The sequence below is a fragment of the Lolium rigidum genome, chromosome 1 (genome assembly GCF_022539505.1).
Source record: "Lolium rigidum isolate FL_2022 chromosome 1, APGP_CSIRO_Lrig_0.1, whole genome shotgun sequence".
Taxonomy (NCBI): domain Eukaryota; kingdom Viridiplantae; phylum Streptophyta; class Magnoliopsida; order Poales; family Poaceae; genus Lolium; species Lolium rigidum.
The window spans coordinates 299,152,440-299,176,318 of NC_061508.1; the positions used below are offsets into that span (position 1 = coordinate 299,152,440).

Consider the following 23,879-nt stretch of genomic DNA (forward strand, 5'->3'; position numbering starts at 1 on the left):
GAAATGAAAAGGGAAACACCACATTCATTGCAACTCCAGCACACCACTCCAAAGAAGAAATCAGCGCTCCTTGTTATCGAAGAAACACTACTTGTCGTCGGAAGGGAACTTTCCCTTTTATGTGACTGAACAAGATAGATTGGACCACGGCTAAAAGTTCAACTCTGAGAGAACACGAGCGTCTAGGTCGCAATAGCTGAATATGACATCGCGTGCATACACCAGTTCTGCAGATAGCCTAGCTAGCTTATGGAACAGAACTTTGATTCGAAAAGTATCTTTTCACAATCAAGTAAATGGAGTGTTCTCTCTGATAGCAGCCTCAACAAAAAGATCTTGTAGCCCGTACAACAGTGCACAATCAAGTACTGTATATGGTTTCCGCAAAACAATGTAATTACAGGGAAGATATCCCAGGTACATGTAACCAACCGCAAGGGTGTAAATACCTAATTGGGCACCCCCAAAAAATCAGTCCATCCGTAGAGCAGGTACAAATTCGATGTCGCGGTGACACTGGATGCGCTAATGGTTCGTATGGTATAGTATCTTGCACTACCGGTGCCGCCTCACTTAAATCAAGTGCAAATGCAGCAGTTGCTGGTCTGTTCTCTGTTGATGAGCTATATACATCACAGACTATTTGTGTAACCCAAGTTTCCCCTCACTCAATGTGTTCTTTATCCTTTTATAGGTATTTTACACGTACGGGCCTGGGTCCAGGTGTGCATGCTGAACTACATATAATACTCACCAGAGGTCCACAGATACAAACCTGCTACTGATTTTCAAATAACAGCAGCCACTTGTGAATCTGAAATGAAGACAGGAGGAGGGTTAGATATTCAGATTAGTGGCTTGAATACAGTTGGGAAAATAACGGACATTATTGCATTAGTAAAAAAAAACCTAGTGACTTCAAAAATACTCTGGTAGCAGTGGTTAAACATTGCGTACCTTCAAGAGTTGAACAGATTTCCAACTAACACAGATCTATCGTTTCTTCCATGAGTAGCTCGTCTACGTTGTGGAGGTGCATAAACTGTTATTGGGAGGACCCAGTCCCCCTTCTCCCTTTTCTCAACAAGAAGTGGATGCTCATACCTGCCAAAGAGAGACAAGAATTGCCAACTCAAAGCTAGCGACCGGAATATTCACACTTAACCAATACCATACAACGCTTCTAACATACTTGCTAAACATTACGAAAGTAACAATATCTCTGAAGGAACTGGTTAACGGTTATAAACATAAGTTGTGCATAGCTTGTGTGTAGTCAATGTTTTAAAACTTTGACCCCTAATACGTCTAAAAATACATGGATTGAGCATCCATGAATAATATTTTGTATTTCTCTTGCAAGTCTTATATGTTATATATCTTCTTACTACTTGTAGGCATATTATCAAAATAATGTATCGGAGACTGAAACATCTTGTGGTGAACACATCTACATCGAAAGAGTAATAGTAAACACAAATCGACTCCAATAAATCATCATGTTACATACCTAGATGGGTCCATTCCTGCAGGGGTTGTGAAGAACTCAAATCTAAGGGACCACTGTACAGAGACCTTTGAAGTAGCAAATGACATTGGTCCGTCAATAGGAACGGAAAAGAGAAAGCTCGTCTGATGAAGATCTGCAACAACTTCATGATGTTCACTGTGTACCTGTTCACAGAGTCAACGTTGGATCACAAAATAAAACAGGTATTGGTGTTCTACAGATAGAAGTCAATATTCAAATAGACCAAGCTACTTGAATAATAAGCTAGTAAGACTCATGACATCTGATATTGTTGGGATATGTTTATTATTGCCATCACCATAAAGTAAAATAAAAAGAGTTCTTATTAAATTATGTCTTGATCATTAGGGCATGAATTATCATGTGAATGTTTGACGTCATTAGCCCATTTTCCTTTTATATTTTCTCAATATTAAAAAACAAAGTGATGGCTGTGAAAAGTGCCACTACAAAGTCGATAAATTAGGAAAGGTATCATCAGGCTACATGTTCCACTAATCGTGGACAATAATACCATTCCTTCTTCCTTTTACTAACTCTCTTTCATCCATGGCAGGTTATGCTTTCACACCTACCAATGGGCACATCCAACCTCAGGCAGCTCCTGGTGGCATTTGGTTCAGAGAGCACCAAACATCAGCACCCACACCGAGGAGGTTGAGCCTTGAATGCTGGCTGGCGGGCCTGCGAGCACAACAGCCTGCTCCAAAAAGCCACCTGAGCAGACGAGTGATAATTACCAGGAAGCCTAGGTCCCCTTCGCTAACCCGTAGTTGGGCTGAGGTGGTCGGCCGCTCGTCGTTGAGTGTGGTGGTGCCGCATAGGTCCCCTTCTCGGTGTTGCAAAGATTTTAACACCAACATCAGTTTGGACTCTGCTTTGCATTCCCAGTTTGCCTTGCTGCACACAGAGCTTGTTCAGCTTGTCAATGCCCGCGTCGAAGATGTGGCTCGTCCTTTGCGTGATGAGATGACTAAATTGAAGCTTTTACTGGCGCGTGTTACCGAGTCTGTGGGGCATGCAGACTTGTTTGCTTCATGTGAGTCCTCTAGGCATGAGTCCTCTGAGCAGGAGTCGCCTGTGGTTGTTGATGATGATGTAGTCGCTGCGGTGGCGTCAAAGGCTGGTGATGAAGCCATTGATGACACGGCCCATGTGGAGACAGATATGGTTGGGGAGGAATGCTTCTTTGGTTGTTTCTCCCCTCGGGCCTCCACGTCGCCCCAACCTGATGTGCTAGTTGGCTCTAAGTGCGAGGACATCGATGTGATCATGCCTGTGATCCAGATCATGCCCGACCTGCAGGAGCTGTGTGAGGGCCTCTCCCCTCCTCTATCGATGGTTCACTTGCAGGTGGACTCGCTTGTGACTTCGGAGGTGGCTTCCACACCACCACCGGTGGAGGCAAGCCGTTGTGGCGATAAGGTCATCGAGTCAAGCGCTTTGGCACCTAACTCTGATGCGCTCTTTGCTAGGGAGCTTGGTGACCTTCTTGCCAGGTTGGAGGCGGCTAGCCCCGGATCTAGCAAGGAGATTGCTCGCCTCCTAGAGGATAAGTCTTCGAGTGGCAAAATCCAGAAGGTGATAGAGTACCTCAGAAGCAGAAGCAGGAAAAGTGGCGCCACAAGAAAGGAGGCCGCAGTTGGTTGATGGATGTATTTTCTCTGTAATTTTTATGGTTGTAGGAGTTGCTTGGGTTGGGAGTAGTCTGTTGTGTTGTAGGTGTTGCTGGTGTTTGTGGTTGTTGGTGGTGTCGTTGTAACGGTCTTTCCGTCCAGTTTCCCGGTAATTAACTGGGCAATTCTCTTCTTAATTAATGGATTGGGGCAAAGCTTTTGCCCCCCTTTCAAAAAAAAAATTACCAGGAAGATAGCGGATGTTCATGTCTAGTGGTGGGGATGTAAAAGGATGACCACATCTGCAAGCTCCTGCCCAGTAAATAATCAATTCATGGAGGTGGCAGCTCAATTACATCGCAGATATGGTGCGATTCATGCTGCGTCCAACTTTGGATTCAAGGTGAAGATGGCAACTTCACCCTGTCCATGCGTTTAACAACTTTGTGTCTGAAGAGGATGATGGTAGCAGACCAGCTCCAGCTACAATGAACCGCATGAGGGTAACCCCTTTTGCCCACATCGGCCAACACCACAATAAAAGATGAGGGTGTTTGCATCCAAAACATGTGAAATAAGAAGGATGGCAGCATTTTTGAATACAGTGATTTTGCAGTGCAATCTATTGAAGGCGGAACTTCATAGTACCATTTATCAAGATAAGGTACTTCGGAATGGCACACATCAAAATTAATTCCAGCAAATAACACCAGGTACAATGTACTAATCAGACTCCATGCACAAATGGCAGATACCCCTGTAGTTGCAGAAAGGATACCTTGGTTATTGTGGGTGAGACCCTTCTTGAAGGATGTATTACACGAGGATTAATTGTCTCTGATGTTTCCAAGGTTACAGATACCTGTGAAGCACCATAACTAGTTAATCCCAATTCAATACATAATAATTCATGAAGCTTGGTATTTTACCTCTAGGCATCTACGTATTCCAGTTCCATGGAAAAAAGTAAGTGCTCCACCAATCTGCAACCAGTAAACTCAGAAAATTAACTTCATCAACAATAAAACAGTAAACCAGTAACAAGCATAATATAATAAGGCTAATTAGAATACCATATCACCAAAGTAATAAGTTGAGTCAGAATTCTTCGGTGAGAAACGAAGCAAGACTTGATCATCTATTCGTATATTGTATGATCTTCCTCTCATAAAGCCTTCTGCTGCAAAACATTGGAATGGCAACTAAGCATTGGAAACCGACTTTGGTCACACAGCATATAAATTTACAACAGGAGAAGTGATAAACTAAAAGGCATGGTGGCTTACATCCAGACGGTTCAACATGTTTTGGTGTGAGAGGGAGTCCAACATCATCTTTTGGTCTATCGGAATCTAAAGAAAACCTTTGACCGTTTGGTGGAGGGTGATCTAAATGCAGATGATCTAGCTTCCTTAGAGGTGACACCATTCCTGTTTGTACCAATTACTTCATTAAACACCCACAGTGAAAGTATAAGGCCATCTGATATAATAATATATTTAACATAAGACATTTACACATGCTCATAAAATTTGTTCATACAGAACCCTGACTCTTTTATGGAAAAGACAAATAGGTAGCATTCTCATGGAAACTGGACTAATATAACACTTGTTATTTCATTGTGAAATGGAAGGAGAATAAATCTGGTTAAAAAACATGAGATACCTCAAAAAAAAAGTTTTATTTGAAAAGGTGAGGATCACTAGAAAAGTCCTTGTTAAACGAAAAGTAAAAAAAAAAAGTAGACACAAGGAAGAAGATAAATCCTATAGAACGAAAGATGACAGCATTTTGAAGGTGGTATTTCCTTGTGAGTATTGCAGCTCTCGCACAACCCCACAATAACTATAAGGTTCACTCTTTACCTCCACCATGATCGTCTGAAATCTCGGACACTGACAATCGAGGAATGGCACTATATGATGGGAAAGTGGAGCCCTCTCCCTGAGAATACAATGCTTCATTGGTGGAGAGACGTGATGACAGCGAGTGTGTGGATGTTGAGTTCCTGAGGGGGAATTCCGTATTTGATTTGGAAGGGTTGTATGAGGAAACCGATGAAACTTCATCTTTTGAACTATCATATCCTTCTTCTAGATCAGTATTATCATTTGCTCTGATCTGCAATAAGAGGATATAGGTCCGCATGGGTTCAATCAGCAATCATGGATATCACTGATTAACATGATTTAGTCAATAAATTGCTGGCTACACATAGATGAAAAATATCAAATGTTGGAGAACAGTTCAGTTCCTACTAACATTTTCATCAGTTGATAAAACTACCAAATACAGATCTGCTGAGTACTGATACAGATGACTATGGACAAATCATACAAGACATCCCCATAGAAACAAACTCATACAAGAAACGTGTAAGAAACAGATAAAACATAATTAAGTGTCATGAATCTGAGAAATGGGTTAGAAGCTAAATAAGGACTAACCCATTCCGAATCTTCATCTTTTTCCCTCCAAAATATGCTCAGTTGCTCAACTGAGAGTGGGAAACTCCCTGAGATATGCAAACAGTTTAGCATTGCTGATGATAACATGGTAAATACTTTAGTATTACTAGATTTGTGTCTGCAGCAATCCTTTGTTGTTTTGAATCTCCATGTTAATTGAGGAGTGTGTTGTCAGTCTCCAGTAGTTATTTAAAAAGCCTGTCGTGTATGTAGATTTTCATGAAAAATAGAAAGCTACAAGTATTTTCGTAAAAGAGGCAACCACTCGAATTCATCCACCTAGAGGGACCCCGGTGGAACTGGAATTGACTTAAAGAGTGTCCGTGTTGCACAAAATCACTTGTGTGCCACTAAGGACAAGGTGTTATGACATCATTTTTCACACAAAGCACAAAAAAGTCGTACCAACAGAACAAAGATGTGATGCTGTATGAAAACTTTGAAAGGATCATTATGGCTAACAATCACAGCAAGAACTCTGAGGAGTGGATGTAGCAATACAGACTATATGATTCATTAATGCATAGAGAAGACGGTGTGTATGCAAAAAAGGGCTTCATCATTGAGAATATGATGGTAGTTACGTATACCCGTAATTATTTTCAACCTTGGCAAAAAAAAATAGATAGCACCCCTGCAGATTTAATGTATTGCTTTTAGTTTGATAGAAAAATATGCACCAGATATTACATCAAGGATCAAGCGAAGTCCGTAACTCTAGAGAATAAGCACGCATGCTTCAGTGAATGAGTCATAATACTTAATAGAAAAATAGTTTAATCAACAACATACTTTTGAAAATCAGCAGAGAAGTAACACAGAGTGGTTTAAGTGCAGCGCAAATTATTGCATTCACATTACTGACCTTCTTCATCAAGTAAGTTGCTGCTTTTCTGGGAAACACATATCTGTAAAGGGACTCGAGCTTCCTACAGAAACAAAACCAATTTTAAGCCATCCTTCTGAGATGTGACTTAATTATTATGCTTGAGACTTGGATAATTGCATGACAGACTGGGTATGAAGTAGAACATGATGCTAGCAAATAAGAAAAATGTATCAAGTTGCATTTTTCAGTACAGTAAGAACTTTTAACAAACTCTGCTCAAGGCTAGCTTAAGAAGCATGGAAAAACATTAACGATCAGGCTCTCTTTAAGAAGATGCAAAAACTAACATTAGCCATAGCGTTTCTTGTGAGATAGAGAAACAGATGGAACATATAATGCTCAAACATACAGAAGCCTGATGCTGCCTCCCATTACAATATAACGGAGGCGCACATACATGATGAACCAAAATAAAAGAAATTATCATCGCATTCTTCTGGTCCTACAGGCCAGGTTGAGCTAGAAGCCTAGAACTAAGATCAGTCAATGTCTTTCTGTCGTACGTTGGGTCTACAGGTTCTCATGCGCTAAATCCCCAGGCATAAAACGTTATTGTGAAGAATGTTTTTGAAACTTAAGCAAGATCATTTAGTTAGACCTGTATGTCTTAACACTTCAGTAAACTTGACTTAAAGAGTATCCATTGGATAGAAGGTTGTATGGATAATTGGTCAAGGATTGAGCAGCCACGCCCCGTTTTGCACGGTATTTACTTGGTTTTCATATCTTCTGCTAAAATCAAATATCTATATCTAAACAATGCCTTTTGTTCTAAGTACATTTCCTTTCTCGGATAGTTAGAACATTAGATCCAAAATGATCCCACTAGACTTGTACTAAACATGCACTAGAAGTACTTCACAAATCACTGGCTAGAGCACTAAGTTTGGAGAATAATAAAAATTACCAATGAAAGTATGGATCGTTACCATATCAAAAAGTTAAAATATTTCGGTACAGAATATCTGAACTTCAGGAGTTCAATTTTATGTCAACTGAAAGAAGAAAACTCACCAACTGAATGGCACTATTTACATGGCCTTTAGTTTGATCTCCATTACTCTCAATCAATCTCCCAGACAATGTACTCCTAACATAATAAATATACCGAATACTGATTCCCCTATATGATGGTGGTAAAATCTTCGGGAGCTCAAGACGTACAATATCTGCAGAAGGTTTATTTTTCAGCTGAGTTACAATTTCTAAAAAAAGATTGTAAATCCTACGCGAGGGAGTTTAGTTAAGCTAGCAGGTTAACAGGAGACAATTTTCCGCTATCCGCTGAAGATCCTAGGCCAAACAGGAACCAACGATCATAAAGTGTCGGAGAAACATGCATGTGTGATGTGCCGTATCCCTAAATCCTCATAGTCATTACCCAGCTATAGCCAATACTGTATTCTTGTTTGACTTCACATGCAGAATCATGGATGCTTAAAGTTTGACTTTAAGGTAATGCGAAAAACAAAGACATGTATAGATCGATAACTATTACTCCCTCCGATCCATAATAAGTGTCGGGGTTTTAGTTCAAATTAGCTCAAATTTGAACTAGGCACCAGACACTTATTATGGATCGGAGGGACTGAGGGAGTAGTTAAAATCAAATACAAGGAAAGCATAGAATGCAGGTAAAGCATAGAATACTAGGCACCAGACACTTATTATGGATCGGAGGGACTAAAGGAAATTCCATTTACTGTATTACACCAGCATTTGTACACTACTAGGCAATAATGCAGGTAAAGCATATGAACAATATTTATGTTTCAAGCAATCTAGGAATGGACATCACATAAGTGCGGTATTAGACCTCCATTAATCCTCCAAAACAAGAGACAACTTACATGTTTTTGTTTGCCCCGAAGCAATTATTACTTTAGAGACTAATGATGGCGCCGAACAATCCAAAAACAAATATTCACCTATGTTACCAAACACAACACCATTGGATTATCAGACATAAAATAAAAGATGCATGGATCAATTATTCACATATTATAGCTAGACTGTACCTCTCCTTTGCTTAGACCCTGGTAAGGGCTTTGGAACAGAGAACCATTGACTATCCAACTTCTCAATTCCTTTAAGTTCAAATGATAGCCCATCTACCAAGAGAGATGGGATATCTTCGCCCGACACCGTTCCCGCATCATCGTTTAAACTGGTGGGGCTACAGATTTCTATAGTCGCGGTAACTGAATCACCAGGTCTGTACACCTCCTTATCTGTCTGGAGTTTAAACTTCGGAGACAGCTGCTGTTTGGCAGCAGCGTCAACCTTACTATCCTCGAACCACCCAACACTTTTGAAAAAGGAGAGCCCTTGCGGAAGTGGAAGTCTGAGTGACATATCACCAGACCAGGTAACCTTGTTCAATTCAACAAATTTCAACCGGCCGATCGAGAATGAATAGGCCCACGAGATACATCGTCTTCTAAAGCTGTGGCTGATAACCAATGATACAGTCCACCTGCAGGTTCATCATGATTAAAATTATGGTTAATATCATCAAACTGCAACGGTAACTCAGCCGGGAGGATTTTCTCCAAGTCAAATAATTTCTAAACAAATCTAAATTCTCTCCATAAACAGGAGAACTGTGATTTTCCCCAGAATTAACAAAGCCTTTGCAAAAATTTCCAGGTAGAGAAACTTCTGTTTGTTTAACCTGCGAGCCGATTATCAATTGTAAATTTGCCCTACAGGTATTTCTGGCACTAACTAATACACTTGATGTTCAAACGGAAACCAGGACAAACCATAATACCCTTTAGTTGCCTAGGAGCTGCCTTGGGTTCAAATTATGCTGCATATATCATGTTTGTGATGATCCTGAATGACAATGCCTTTGAACATAAAGGTGATCAGCTCAATCAACTCAAAGCACCATGCCAATCTGAAATCTACCACACATCAGGGCAGCTCGGATCTGGGAGCAGCCCCGATGGTCAGGTCGACAGAGATGCTGGATCCAGTGGCAGCTCGCGGACTCCTCCGTGGCAAGGGCTGCGGGAGACGGTTGAAGGAGGAGAACGTCGGGCGCTCGGGTGAGGGCAAAATTACCAGCAATGGACGCATTTACACTAAGAAGTCGTTTGGAAGCCACGCTTTCCTTTCATTTGTAGCATTTTGAAATGAATACATGTATTCATTTCATTTACATTGTAATTCCAGAAATGGACACTTGTTTGGTTGCCACAGGAATTGCAAATGACAGTAGAATACAATATTGAATTTGTAAATGGCTTCCATGGACTAAAATAAAAACGCATGCATCACATGATTGCAACAAGTATTTGTCATAATTTTTGACCTTAAAACAGTCTACAAAATACTGAAACATAGATCATAATCCACATATCATCCAAGTTCCAAAGTTCTAGTCCATAAAACATAAATGCATCAACTTAATAAATACAAGTTCCAGAGTTTAAATAAGTTAGTAAATAAGTTGCAAATGGTAGACTGCTACATCACAAAGGAGAATCTCAATCATGTGCTTAAGTTAAATAAGTTAAATATATTTTCTAAGAAACAATCAATCAGCCTACCACCACTAGGCAAGCAAACAAGAATTCATGAAGGATCGAGCAAGAAAAAAGAAAGAAGCAATATATTATCATACATTTATAGCCCAGGATTAGCATTCATAGTTAGATGTATAGGTAAGATGAGTCGGGACTGTGCCTAATTTAAATGCATGAATAACATCCGATAGGCAGGCACCACATAAAACAACCAATATTCAGAAAAATGTCCTCCCATTGGTGCTATGAATAATGTCTGTCTTGTACGGTTGTCTGACTTTTTGGCACTATATTAATTGACCATCTAGTGTTGCAACACTGTATTATTCAACTACAGGGTGCATAGTCGAGGGCTAAGTGAGTCATTATTTTAGAACCATGGAGCAGACACACAATTCACCAACCATCAGATAAACAACATTACAATCAAGTTTCATCAGACACACAATTCAGTAACCTGTATTTATTTTCCAGGAACCAAGTATAGGAGTCTGAAACGAGCATTACAATCAAGTTTGATCGGCTGCTATTAACTAATGGAATCTAGTCAGTCTACGTCTGCATTCACCAATGGACGGGAAGAAACTAGCAAAAGAAAATCTGAACTCACTTGGATATCAAGGTCGTCACATTCAGAAATGCACCAAACCTGATGGACAATTTACCTGCCCACACAAGGGCTGTTTCAAAAATAAACCTACCTAATGCACCGGGTGCCTATGCACCACAACTGAGGGAGACAAGGAGCTAGAGTTGGGCAGCTGCCTCGGTTGAAGCTGAAGGTTGTTGTGGCTGCCTGTTTAAAAGAAAAGATTAAATAGGAGAAGAAACGAAGAGATTGGGAGAGAAGAGATCAGGCAGAAGGGGAGGTTACCTGGAGGTCGACGGGGAGCCGGAGGGATCGCGGCAGCACGAGCTTCCAAGGCGAGTTGGCGTCCGTCTAGATCTTGATCTGGAGACGCAGGGACACTAGATGGCGGCGGATGGGATCAGGGAGGGAGGTGGCGATGTAGAGGGAGGAGGATCCTGCGAGGTGGATGGAGGGAGAATTGGGTTGGATTGGTCGCAGCGAAGACGAGAAGAGAGCAGATCAAATCTGAGGAGGAAAGGGAGGGCTTACCAATGGAGAAGATGAGTCCGGCTGGACCTCGGATCCCCACTCCGCGCCAACCCAGCAGAGGGGACGACGGAGGTGGCGGCGTGCCTCGGTGGAGTGAGGCAAGGTGCGACGGTGGCGCCGGCGAAAATCTGGGCCTCGCCGCGCCGGTTTGGGATTTGGGAGAAAGATGGACGACGGCAGCGGTCACAAGCCTGGATCTCAGCCGGATAGTTTTTACTACTTTGGGGACCCTCGACCTCGAGTGTGAAAGTCCAAAAACGCAGGTGGTGGTGGTGGGATCTCAATCCGACGGCTCCTTCTTTTCTTCAACCTCCATCCACCCTCCTCCAACAACTATAAGAGCATCTCGAGTCGTCTCTCTCAAAGCTGCCCACAAAGCTTTTTGGGACGCGCCGGACATATAACCAGCCCCAGCCCCAGCCGCACGCCCTAAAGTTCGCTCAGAGTGGCCCAATATGGTGTCCGACTCCCTGAGGTCATCCTGTTCCACAGGGGACGCTGCGGGCGTCCCGGACAGAGCGAAAAGCGAGGCGGGGAGTGGCGAGCCCGACGCGTGACACATGAAACGAAGCGCAACTGTCGCCTACCTCTCTACGAAAGTAAATGGCGCGCAGCGGTGGTGCAGTTTCCACATAGGCGCAACGACACGTCTCGTCGCGCTTAGCTCTCCGTGTCGGCGTTAATGCGCGCCACCGCTCTGCTGCCTCCCTCCGGCGTATAAAAAGGGGTGCTCGTGTATCGCCCCTCACATAAACCCTAGCACCGCAATCCCCTACCCTAACCTCCACCATCTCAAGGATTCGAGGTCGTGGGCCGCTCCATGGCTGGTCGAGGTCGAGGTCAAGGTCGCAGGCTTGGCCGCCACGACTGCGACCGCGCTAGAGCAGCAATGTCTACAAGGTTCGTCGTCGCCTGCGCCTTCGTTGTCTTCCGAGGAGTGGAAGTTCGAGCTCATCATCGTCCTCAATGGCTACCCACTTGGCATCCAGAGGCTACCGGACAAGTTTGGTGATTTCGTCGCCAGCAACGAGCCGGTTGACATGGGCATACCCTTCGGGTACCCATTATTGGTATACCTGGATCGGCTCGGCCCAATATGGAGAAGGCCCAACAAGGCAACCCGAAGAAGTAGTCGACTAGGACTCTTGTAAAACCCTAGGCTGGTTGCATATATAAAGCTAGCCAGGACACCCGAAATAAGGAGGACAACGGATAGACAATATAGAGACAACATAGCTCCGCCTACGGCGGCACCCTGTAAACACATCTATGATCATATACTGGATTGCTAGCGAGCACGTAGGGATCCTCCACCGAGGGGACCCGAAGCTGGGTACGTCGTGTGCCTAACCTCGCTCCCGGAATCTCCATCGTCGCTCTCTCCCGAAACCCTAGTCTACAATACGTAGGCATTGCCGAGGTGTTCCCTCGTCAATTGGCGCCGTCTGTGGGAATTGCGACGACTGGATTTTGTCATCCGGGCGGGATCCATCAAGTTCATCATCACATCCGAACAGAAAATCATCAAGTTCGTCATCAACTACTACATCTGCTCGCCGGTCGAAATTTTTCGCGTACGAGGGCACAACGATCGGGTCAAGCGTGACTCGCGGGTCGTGGCCAGATCCAGGGATCTCTCATCGTCTTCGATTGCAAAAACGCATCTGGCTATTCATCGGCGGCACGTCCAGAAATTCCCGCGATCGTGGATAGATCAGTTGCGAGCTCGACCACATGAAGAACAAAGGAAGTTATCACATGTATCTGGAGGCGTGCAGCTCAACCACGTGCAACACCCGGCCACATGCAGCTCGCCCGATCAAATCAATCTAGTACGCTTAATGTGGAGCAAAGAAAAGAAACATCAGCAGGCTGTGCGTGGACGTGAATTTTCAAGCCAAGGACAAAAGTTATCTTGTACAGACAACGGTTTGGCAGGATCCCAATTTCAGACATACTGATCAACCTTTGCTCCTTACATGGGATAAAATTAGACGGGCAACCATCTCAGTTTCAGAGTGAAAATTACAAGTTCATTGACAATGACTACCCGACACAAAAATCAAGAGGTGCTATATTTCCAGTTAACTATTTTTTGCAAATATATTTCAACCAAATATTTTGTCGGCTCGTGCTGTTATTTGTCCGCAGATTTTGCGCTCCAGTACAACTTCAGATCGGAACAAGCTTCGATTATTTCGCCGCGTGCAGTCGCATGCTCCGGGGCTCGCCTGCCGTTAAATCCGACAAACGCGCATTCACCTCACCGGGGGGCTCGCCCGCCGCGAACTCGAACAATTTCTCCTCCACGTTGGTTAAATCCATCGTGTCAAATATTTTCGGCTAAACGCCGCATGGCTCTGCTACACCGGCTACATCCGCTTCGTCGACTTTGTCTGCCGGAAGACTTACTTCCACATTGATTCCGCCACATCTAATAACAAAGCTAAGTGTTCTTCTTCCAAGAGTTGGTTATTTATTTACTTCTACCACACCCGACACTCGGGGAGGCGTCATTACATCGTTACCGCAAATACACCAATGGATTTATTTTCTCCGGCTCTGGATATATCTTCTTCGGCTCCGTGGATTTATTTTCTTCGGCTTAATGGATTTATCTTCTTCGGGTTATCATTGGTTTCCTCTAAATATAATACTACCCGCCGGATTTCTGGGTCAGTGGATTTATAATCGATGATTATTACTGGATTTATTTCTTCGGGTCAGTGTATTAATTCGGATTCATCTATATGGTTATTACTGGTTTACTCTTATACAATATTACCCGATGCGTTTCCGGGTCAATGGATTCATTTTTCTATGGTTATTACTGGAACTATTTTCTTCGGCTCAATGGATTCATCCTCTATGATATCAACGGATTCATCTTCTATGGTTATTAATGGATTTTTCGGGTCAATGGATTCATCCTCTATGCTATCGACGGATTCATCTTCAATATATGATTCATATTTGATGGTGTATGAATTCATCTCAAGTACTTCATCTCGGACTTCATCTTCATTATTTCATCCTTAATGGCCTTCTTTCGGCGACACGGATAATACTCGGGGGGATCGACAACGACTTTGCCCCGAGTAACAATTGTGACACCGCGTCTAAGCAACAATCATGACATCACCCTAGCAGTGCTCGGGGGCTCAGCTATCTCTTCATCAACAATTTGGTGGTATCTATTTTTGCTATTTGGTGGTTTCTACTTTGGCTAGATTTCTTATCTACACTCGAAGACTTCATCATGCATCGACTTCGTCGTGTCCAAAAAGCTAAGTGCTCTTTTATTTTGCACAAAGTTGATTATCGTTTATTTTCGTCGCACCCGACAGTTGGGGGCTGCGTGGCATATATTCACTTTACATATCATCGAATCTGAGCATCTGACATCGTATGCGAAAAAGAGATTCAAGGGAAAGATAGAAAAAGTTTGTTTATTTGTGCAGGAGAAAGCAAAATTCAAAGTATATAAGAGAGAACCCGACGAAATTGTTTACAGGGAGAACTCGACGAAATATCTTCAAGGAGGTCCCGAAGAATTATCTTCAAGGAGGTCCCGAAGAATTATCTTCAAGGAGGTCCCGAAGAATTATCTTTAAAGAGGACCCGAAGAATTGTCCTCAGGGAGGACCAGAAGAATTGTCCTCAGGGAGAACCCGAAAAATTATCCTCAGGGAGAACCCGAAAAATTGTCCTCAGGGAGGACCCGAAGAATTGTCCTCAAAGAGGACCCGAAGAAATTTTCCTGAAGGAGGAACTCGACGATATTTTCATCAACGAGGAACAAAAAAAAGGTGGACAAATCTTCGGGTCCATTGACTCGTCATATTGTTCCGAGCAAGAGCATCGGTGATGTACCCGACAATATAGAAGAACCAATATATTCGGCTGTCTCATCAAGCCCCGAGAGAAAAATAGAAGAACCCGCAAAATGGGTCATTGCATCAGCCGAACAAGGCACTTGACAAAATATTCTCAGAGCGCCAAAGTCGCGAATAATCTCTGAATGCCGCAAAACTCTGCGAAGGTAAGACCCCGGGATCCGTCCTGTGTGGCGTGGCATCGCCAAAGACTGCGCTCTGCTATTTTTTTCCACATCAACAGATGTGAAGAAATATCCCAGCGGACGCGCTGTGGACCCGATAAAACATGACTGGGACTCGACAGAATGGTAAGACCTTAAGCGGCACTCGTCGAGTTAACACCAGTATCCCGGGATCATGTCCAGGGACGTGATCTTGAAGTAGGTTTTTGCGGATTGCCACTAGAGCAGTTAACTAGTACCTGATCCGTCAGATGAACTAGCCCAAATTACCATTATCCCTGCACAATATAGATATGGATGTCAAATAAAAATAGCAACAGCCTGGAGTCGATAAAAAGAGGGGCTGCGCCCAGAAATATAGTCAAGTTCTTTATCGAGTAGTACAACTTGAGCCTATGCCTAGGTGCAAGCACCTGCCCATAGGCTCGGGGGCTACTCTTATCGAGAGTATTGTTCACCCTCCCGATAAGATACAAGAAAGAGGAAAAATTCTGGTGTCGATTAAAAGCAAGTTGAGCCTACACCCAAGTGCAAACACTTGGCTGTAGCCTCGGGGGCTACTCCCATCGGGAGCGCTGGTCGCGCACCCGATAGAAAGATAACTTCGACAGCATCTACGACAATTAAGGTTTGTAGACTCAACTCGATTCTACGACTCGAGTGGAGCCTACTCCCATCGGGAGCACATGGATTTCATCAACTCTTCCAGAAATATAGTTAAGTTCTTCATCGAGTAGTACAACTTGAGTCTATGCCTAAGTGCAAGCACTTACCCATAGACTCGGGGGCTACTCCCATCGGGAGCGCTGCCGCGCACCCGATAATTTCAAGAATCGTCGACATCATCTACGCTACACATGATCTACGACATGGACCTCGCCTTGTATTTCTTCAACTTTGGAGATGGTTATGCTTGGAGTTTCTACGCAAGTCTTCGACTTCCCTATAAACTCGGGGGCTACTGACATGGGCATACCCTTCGGGTACCCATTATTAGTATACCTGGATCGGCTCGGTCCAATATGGAGAAGGCCCAACAAGGCAACCCGAAGAAGTAGTCGACTAGGACTCTTGTAAAACCCTAGGCTGGTTGCATATATAAAGCTAGCCAGGACACCCGAAATAAGGAGGACAACGGATAGACAATATAGAGACAACATAGCTCCGCCTACGGCGGCACCCTGTAAACACATCTATGATCATATACTGGATTGCTAGCAGCACGTAGGGATCCTCCACCGAGGGGACCCGAAGCTGGGTACGTCGTGTGCCTAACCTCGCTCCCGGAATCTCCATCGTCGCTCTCTCCCGAAACCCTAGTCTACAATACGTAGGCATTGCCGAGGTGTTCCCTCGTCACCGGTCACGCTACAGCTGCGGGAGGCTCGCTCCGGCTTTTGGCGGTGGCCGGTGGATGTGCTCTTCGACGGGAGCGGCAAGATGTAGCTCCATACCGGCTGGGAGAATTTTGTGCGCTCCCACGACCTCCAAGCCGGTTGCGTTCTCACCTTCTGCTACGAAGGCGATGACGAGATGAGCGTGAAGGTGTTCGATGACACGTCCTGCCGCCGGCACTACCACATCTACGATGAAAAGGCCGATGATTATTGAACATGGCGAGTGTTCTTTCTTTATAGCGAAGATGGTCGCCGGCTAATTGAAGCCAGTAGTGTAGGTTTCTGTGTGTTCTTCCAGAGCATCGAAGAACAACAGAGCACTCTCTAGCTGGATTTTCTGAGAGGGTTCTTTCTTCGCAGCGAAGAAGGTGAAACCGACCTACCTACACTATTTTGGTATCCTAATTTTACAATATTTTAATCATGTTCTAAACTATGTATTAGTTTGTATAATGTTCCTCCCGTCTATTTAAATGAAAATGCAACAAAAACAAAAAAAAATATTTTAATGTAAAAAAAGTTTGGGGGCGCGAGGAGAGACGCGCCCCAAACGTGGCACGAAGTGAAGGCAAACGTTCAATGCGACGTCGTTTGGGGGAGCTTGGAAGGACGCGACCTCTAATATCTTGTTTCTCCAGCCTCTATAATGTGTTTGCATGCTCTCTTGCATTTTTTATGGTCTCTGCGCATGCAAAGTCAGACCCGCCCCTATATGTTTTAGTTATCTCCATATTTCATTTATTTCATCATACAAGCTCTATTTTACATATGAAGATTGAATTTAAAAAATTGTATCATCCGTCAAGAAACCAAACGAAATATCATCACAAATGTTATTGACCATATAGCATAAGCAATAAGGATAATTCGAAAAGAATCACAAACGATTCATGACCATATCATAGCGTCCAAAAGCATATAAATAAATAAGAACCAACCTAAAGTTGGATGGTTAGGAGGGTGGTTGTACCCCGAGCCCACCACAGTTCAAAACTCAGGTTTAACATATGTGTGTCTCACAAAGGCGGAGTATTCATTCAGTGGGAGGCGACGTTCCCGTCGACAGCGAGACGTCTGTGGTGACTTCGTCAATTTCAAGATCCAATCCGCTAACTCAGTTTTCCAAGGTGCTCATAGGGATAGGGTGTGCGTGTGTGCGTTCATAGGGGTGAGAGTATGCGCGTGTATGTGAGCATCTACGTGTGTTTCTAAAAAAAATAACAAACAAAAAAGATAAAGATAAAGATAGTCCATCAAAATGCTCCCACAAGCGTCACACACAATCACCGGAGTCTCTTGCACCTTATATCCTTGTTAGCCTCCGACTTCATCTAGTCGGCCTTTTGCCTCAACCTCGTCTCCTCGAGCACAAGTTTAAGCTCCTCCAAGGCGGTATTGTGGGACTCCATTGCGTCAATATGGGGCCCATACTCCTTTGCTTATTCAACCTCTTCATTGCCTTGTATTTGTTACAGCCTCCATGATGGTCTAGATCACCATCTTGGGTGTAGTCATGAACTTCGAACCCATCAAGGGAGAGGTTTATGCCCTCGACCAGAGGTGTTTATAAAATTTGCATGTGAACTCGTCGAATCTACACTATCCAATGCACAAACAAATACGATATAATCGGATCCAAAACATTGATAATATATTTTCCCAGTGTGACCATCAAAACAAAACAAACAAATCTCCTGAAAATTGTTGATAATATATTATTTGCCCAATGGGACAATCAAAACAAAACAAAATAATCTCCTGAAAATTGTTGATAATATATTATTTGCCCAGTGCGACAATCAAATCAAAACAAAAAAATCTCCTGAAAATTACCTTGCACATGTAGTACGCGCCAGCGACGACGGACTCATCCGGAGGAGGCGCCAGCGAAGGCACATGGAAGGGAGGAGGACATGGCCATCCAGTGTCTTCTTCTTCTTCGGGCCGACATCTTTGCTCCTCCGTGAGCAGCCAAGGATGCAGGTTGTGGCGGCCTTGACAACAAAGATAGGAGAAAACTGGGGGAAGACTTACGTAGGATCACCCTTTAGATAGGATCTATGAGAATAATTTTTTTGAAGCATAAAACCTGTTCAAAATATTATGAAAAAAAATGACAAGGCACATGTATGTTACATATGCAAGACCAAAAAATTGCAGCTTCAAATTCGACATATACTTAGAGAACCAAAAAAGACAAATTTAGGTGTGAATAGTGTGAACTAGATTTCAATCAGATATGTCACTATTCATAGTCAGATTTGTCTTTTTTGTTTCTTCAAGTGTAGATCAAATTTTGAGCTGAATTTTTTTGGAGTTGTAGATACAATCCATAGGTATGTTGTATATTATTTTCAGATTTATTCACATGATAAAAACATGTTTTATGTGAGTTGATCCTATGATCTCACCTAATAGATAGATCCTATACAAGTCTCCCCCGAGAAAACTGCAGGAGGAAATTGCAAATGGCTTCAGCGTGGGTCGCCATCAAACGCCTACATATTTTCAAGGTTGAGCACTTATTTTGAAGGCCCAACCCGGCTGTTTTGAACACGCTTCTGCACAAAAAACTTAGAGAGGCCAGAGTAGGGCTTCTGCTAACGCCATTTGTTTTTGGCCCCATCGGCATCTAAAATCGGCAAAATTATGGAGGATGGGGCACCATAGGGTATTTGCTAGAGTTGCTGTAACGAGCTATCTCCCTTGCCCACGCCACTACTAGGCCGCCTCACTGCTCCCACAAACACCACCACCAGTCCTATGGCCACCACAGGAATCCCCCTAACCATGCCACACTCCGACCATCTTCTAATGCGACGAGAAATCAGACCTCCAACTCTTAACTCCCGCATTGGAAACTGATTCTTTTGTGGAACTATGGGCAGGCAATGGCATGAAAAATAAAGGATGCATTCTCTTCGTAACACCAGTATTACAATTTATAGCGACAAATGAACCATTGGTAACCTTACTAGAGGCAAATGTGGATTTCTTCCTGTTCAGAGCGTCCGGAGCAGAGGTGAAATTTGTCACGGAAGACTACTTATACAATTAAACGTTCTACTTTCATACAGCTGGTCTGAATCTTACAGTAAAGACTTGCAGTTTACCATAAGTCTCAGCTGATGCTACCCTCATTCTTTACAAAAAGGAAGATGTACTTTTTCATGTTCATCTTTATAACCAAAGCATAGATGCGGGAAGTACATGGCAGATACTTCTAGGGAAACAGTGTGGATGATGTGTGCCGCTGGATCATGTTCTGCAAACAGACAACTGAATACGAGTCAGTTAAAATCCAGCTGAATGTACTTGGGCGATGTGAGAGCAAATATACAGGATCAATAGTCAGTTCAACATGGAAAATACTTCCAGAACTCTTGTTCAAAAAGAGGAATAAACTCCCACAAAGTTCAGGATGGCACATCTCCAACATGCGAGATTATATTCTGAACATAAGCAGCATGAATAGTAGGAGTATACTATACTGGTGTAAATGTTCAGGATGCATGAAAAGGCTATCAGGTGGAGTTTGGGAATATTGCTGAAATAGAAAGAGTCATGTAAAATCTTGTGGTATTCCTCTTGAGTTCTTTTAGTGTCAGTCGTTAAGAGTTCTTTTCAGAGAACTATTTTTTAGTGAAACCATTTCTGAGAACTTCAACAATGAGGAATCGTAGTCATCACTCTTCAGGGTGCTTTCATGAGCAATTGGATTTTAGACGTGTACTGCCGCTCTTGTAGGTGCCTGGTTAGAGTTCTTCTATCATTACACGCCTTTAAATTTTACTACTCCCTCTTACTGTCGTGCATCTATAATAGTTAATCATTTGATATTTCAATTATCTGGTACTTTACAATATTGTCAATCCTCATATGTTGGAGAAATACACTTTGCAACAAAAAAAATTGCATTATTTATCAAAAAATCAGTAGTTTGACTATCGTAAGCTGAGGTTGTGTATCGTCTTCAACAGCTCAAACCCGCATATAGGTTAATAAATCCCCCTTTTTCATGGAGATACAACACATGACTGAAAAGCTAGAAACAGGCATTACTTGCTGTTCACCATGGAAAGGCTCTGTAGTTTGACTATGTGTATTTGTTACAGTAACATTAAGCATATTTACTACTCCCTTCTTAATTGTATGTGTTCACAGCTTGCAACAAATCATACATTTTTATATGATGTTCATCTTTTATGTGATGCTCCAGATATGTTTTCATATGTTGGTTTCCCCATCATGTTACAAGAATAAGTGGGCGGCCAACAGATTGGCCACTTAAGATAACCTTCGATGGGCAACCACAATATGATTTGCCATTACCATAGTGCCTATGGTCACATTAAAAAAAATCAATTCCTATGGTCAACCTGGGGGAGTTTTAAAAAATTACATTTTCCAATACAATCTATTGTGCCATATACAAGCTAAAATTCTTAACCTCCATAATTCATTTATTTTTGTTATTTTGGTATGAAAAAGATCCTAAAACTTCAGCTTACCAATGGTCCTTGGTGACATATCTCTACATTCTGATGTTTCAGTTATGCCAATTACCAAAGCTATCAGCACAACAAGATTTGTTGGTTTGCTATATACCTAATCCTCCATGGTGGTAATGACAAAGGCAACAATAATAGATAAAGCCGAAGGTACTAACAAGCCTCGCCAACTCGCTCGACAGTACGTGTAGACGTGTAGTTGAACCCGGAAAGAACTGAAGCAGTAAGCTGGTTGCCGCAACCAGAGGAAACCACTGGGGTAGCTGGATGCTAGCAAGGCATAAATTGGTTTTCGGCTGGATCAGATAACCACAGCCCAATTAAAATGCTGAAGCCTAAATCTGAACAGTCGGGTAATAACAAGGAACAGAAACAGCTGAATCTCGGCATCGAGTTCCAAGATTTATCATACAGCTACTAGTACTCACCTAACAGCTCGAGAAGGCGGGGCAGCCCTCAAGAGAAGAGGAGTGGATCACAAGTCCGGCAAGCGCTGCGCCTGGTCCTCGCGGGGCCCCTCGTCCTGCGCCTCCTTGGCCTTGGCGAGCATGTGCGCCTCGTACCTCTGCAGCCTCTCCTCCATCTTGGCCTGCGCGCGCGCAAGAAGAGCGGAATTAAGTGAGCGCCGCGGGCCTGGCTGGACGAAATGCGTTAAGAAGCTCGGTAGGGGGGCGGGATCCGGCGTGCCTTGTAGGAGGTCTCGATGCGGTGCATGACGTAGAAGCCGAGGCCGCCGCCGAGGATGGTGCCGGCCATGATCCGCACGTACGCCCACCGGCGCGAACCGGGCGGCGCCATTGCCCGCTGACCTCGCGCCGCCGGTAGAGGTGGGTGGGGTGGCCGGCTGGAGGAGGACGTTGCCGTCGGGAGATGGTGGGTGGGGGACGGCGACTCGGGAATATTGGGGGCGGCGGAACGGAACGGAACGGTGGAAATGTGGAATGGTGGGAGTGGAGTGACGGTCGATGGCCGGGCCGAAATGACGGCTGCTGCCGGCCCATGGACCTGTTCTTTGCTCGTGGTAGGCCCTGGGCCGCTTTGGTGCACGGGGGCAGCTGGAGACGACATTACCATCAATAAGATTTTATCAATCTCAGTCTCGAGTCTCTTTTACTTATGAGGGACACTATTATGCCAGGGTTTAATTCTATTGGTCTCAAAGAGGTGATAGGGGTTTGTTCTTGGTACCTGTGGTGGATGAGAAGGAGAAGAACACATGATGAAGAAGTGCCACCTATCAATCAGGCTATGATGTCTATTCTTTCTATAGTATCGAATCATGCAAAGGCCCCAAAACCCCAAAGTAGCGGGCTGGTGAAGTGATCTAAACCGCCACCCAGGTATATGAAACTAAATGTTGACGCATCATTTCATGTGGACTCTGGCTCGGGATCTATGGGGGCTATTGTCCGGGATTACCAATGAAGATTTGTTGTTGGAGCTTGTTCAATGATTTCACATGTCCCGTCGGCCTCGATGGCCGAGGCTTTAGCAATAAGAGAATGCCTAAACCTGATCAAAAGGCTGGGTTGTAGCAGAGTCCAAGCTGAATCTGACTCACTCGAGACGATTGAAGCATGCAATGGAGAAGAACGATGGTGGAATGAAGCCTCAACCATGTTCGCCAACTGTGTCGATCTGGTCACACACATTGGAATTATTGAGTTTAAACACTACCGAGGGATGCTAATAGAGTAGCTCACGAATTAGCTAGATTTAGTTTTGTCAATAATGTCTCTTGTAATTGGGGCGTTGATTCCCCTATATTTATTCGTCAGGAACTCATTAGTGATGTAACGATCACTTGATGGTGCAGCAGCAAGTTTTTTAGGCACTATTTTCCTTACCAGGGTACCTAAGGGGACTGGAATGTTTTTAATGAGGCGGCTTGCTTGCTTAATATATAATATTTTAAAAAAACTAAGCCTCTCAAAGGTGCTCGTAGAGATAAGGTATGTGTGGGTTCATGGGGGTAAGGGCAACTCCAACGGAGCGACCCAAACCACGCCCGCGCGTCCGGATGGGTCGAGCCGGAAAAAAACGCGGCCCAACGTGGGGACGCACCGCAAAAGCGGACGGCCGCGGCGTCCGGAACGACGCAAACCCGGCCCAAATCTGGGCTAGGTTTGCGTTGCCACGGATGGCACGCGCCGTCCGCTCGCGTCCGGGGCGCTGGTCGCCTCGTCTCCCTGGGGCCCACCTGTCGGTGACCAGGGAGTCTATTAAATGGGGACTGGAGGGGATCTGGCGCGACGGGAGGAGGAGGAGGAGGCGCGGCGGGAGGAGGCCAGGCGCCGCGCCGACGAGGAGCGCCGCGGCAGGAGGACAGGCGCCGCGCGGAGCAGCGGTGGCGCCAGGAGGCCAGGCGCCGCGCCTGGCAGGAGAGGCAGCAGCGCCTCAGGGAGGAGGCGCTGCTCCGTGCGCCGCCGCAGCCTCGGGTGGCTTAGGACCCCGACTCGGCTTGGGAGGAGGCCCTGTGGTCTCCGTGGCCGGAGTCCCCGGCGCGGTCGAGCCACAACAGCGCGTCGTCGCCCGGGGACGTCGTCCACGACGACGACGTCGCCGACGACGCCCACAGGGGCTAGGCGGCGCACCGGCGGCCACCGCGCCGCCGACCAAACCCTAATAGAGGGTTTTTTATTAGTTTAAATTTAAAAGCCCATATAGGGGCTTCTTTTGTTAGTTTTATTTGCCCAAAATAGGAAATTTGGCCAAAATAGGGCATATGTTCAATGAAATTTCGTTTAAATT

General features: G+C 44.3%; 2 protein-coding genes and 1 long non-coding RNA gene across 6 annotated transcripts; all 3 read right to left on the reverse strand.

Annotated features, from left to right (window-relative positions):
* Window positions 1–354: 354 nt before the first annotated feature.
* LOC124696716 lies at window positions 355–11,314 on the reverse strand. Of its 4 annotated transcripts, none has more exons than XM_047229409.1 (16): window positions 11,161–11,314; window positions 10,915–11,066; window positions 10,742–10,832; window positions 8,526–8,983; window positions 8,358–8,435; window positions 7,522–7,676; window positions 6,484–6,547; window positions 5,598–5,665; window positions 5,016–5,271; window positions 4,434–4,577; window positions 4,221–4,327; window positions 4,077–4,130; window positions 3,926–4,009; window positions 1,511–1,674; window positions 958–1,104; window positions 355–814 (listed from the first exon to the last, which is right to left on the reverse strand). In XM_047229409.1, the coding sequence occupies exons 4-15, from the start codon at window positions 8,860–8,862 to the stop codon at window positions 960–962; spliced, it is 1,656 nt and encodes a 551-aa protein (XP_047085365.1). In that variant the 5' UTR covers window positions 8,863–8,983; window positions 10,742–10,832; window positions 10,915–11,066; window positions 11,161–11,314; the 3' UTR covers window positions 355–814; window positions 958–959. The 4 variants fall into 4 exon arrangements, with proteins under 4 accessions (XP_047085365.1, XP_047085360.1, XP_047085376.1 ...); XM_047229404.1 differs by having other exon boundaries at window positions 10,742–10,836; XM_047229420.1 differs by lacking the exon at window positions 11,161–11,314 and having other exon boundaries at window positions 10,742–10,835; window positions 10,915–10,991.
* Window positions 11,315–19,578: 8,264 nt separating this feature from the next.
* LOC124683991 lies at window positions 19,579–21,599 on the reverse strand. Its single transcript, XR_006996873.1, has 2 exons — window positions 21,557–21,599; window positions 19,579–19,882 (listed from the first exon to the last, which is right to left on the reverse strand). It is a non-coding gene; the product is annotated as an uncharacterized LOC124683991 (long non-coding RNA).
* Window positions 21,600–21,603: 4 nt separating this feature from the next.
* Window positions 21,604–21,926, reverse strand: LOC124660629. The gene is made up of 2 exons (XM_047198464.1): window positions 21,816–21,926; window positions 21,604–21,717 (listed from the first exon to the last, which is right to left on the reverse strand). The coding sequence occupies exons 1-2, from the start codon at window positions 21,924–21,926 to the stop codon at window positions 21,604–21,606; spliced, it is 225 nt and encodes a 74-aa protein (XP_047054420.1).
* Window positions 21,927–23,879: the final 1,953 nt, after the last annotated feature.

Bases quoted from the DNA above. Each gene is read 5' to 3' on its own strand.
- LOC124696716 (XM_047229416.1), bottom strand. From the start codon at position 8,862: ATGTCACTCAGACTTCCACTTCCGCAAGGGCTCTCCTTTTTCAAAAGT. The intron at 4,578-5,015 runs GTAAAGAGTGAA...TGGTACAAACAG, and splicing joins TTCAGACGATCATGGTGGAG to GAATGGTGTCACCTCTAAGG. The intron at 4,131-4,220 runs GTATTCTAATTA...TACTGGTTGCAG, and splicing joins CTTATTACTTTGGTGATATG to ATTGGTGGAGCACTTACTTT.
- LOC124660629 (XM_047198464.1), bottom strand. From the start codon at position 21,926: ATGGCGCCGCCCGGTTCGCGCCGGTGGGCGTACGTGCGGATCATGGCC. The intron at 21,718-21,815 runs GCACGCCGGATC...GCGCGCGCGCAG, and splicing joins GCATCGAGACCTCCTACAAG to GCCAAGATGGAGGAGAGGCT.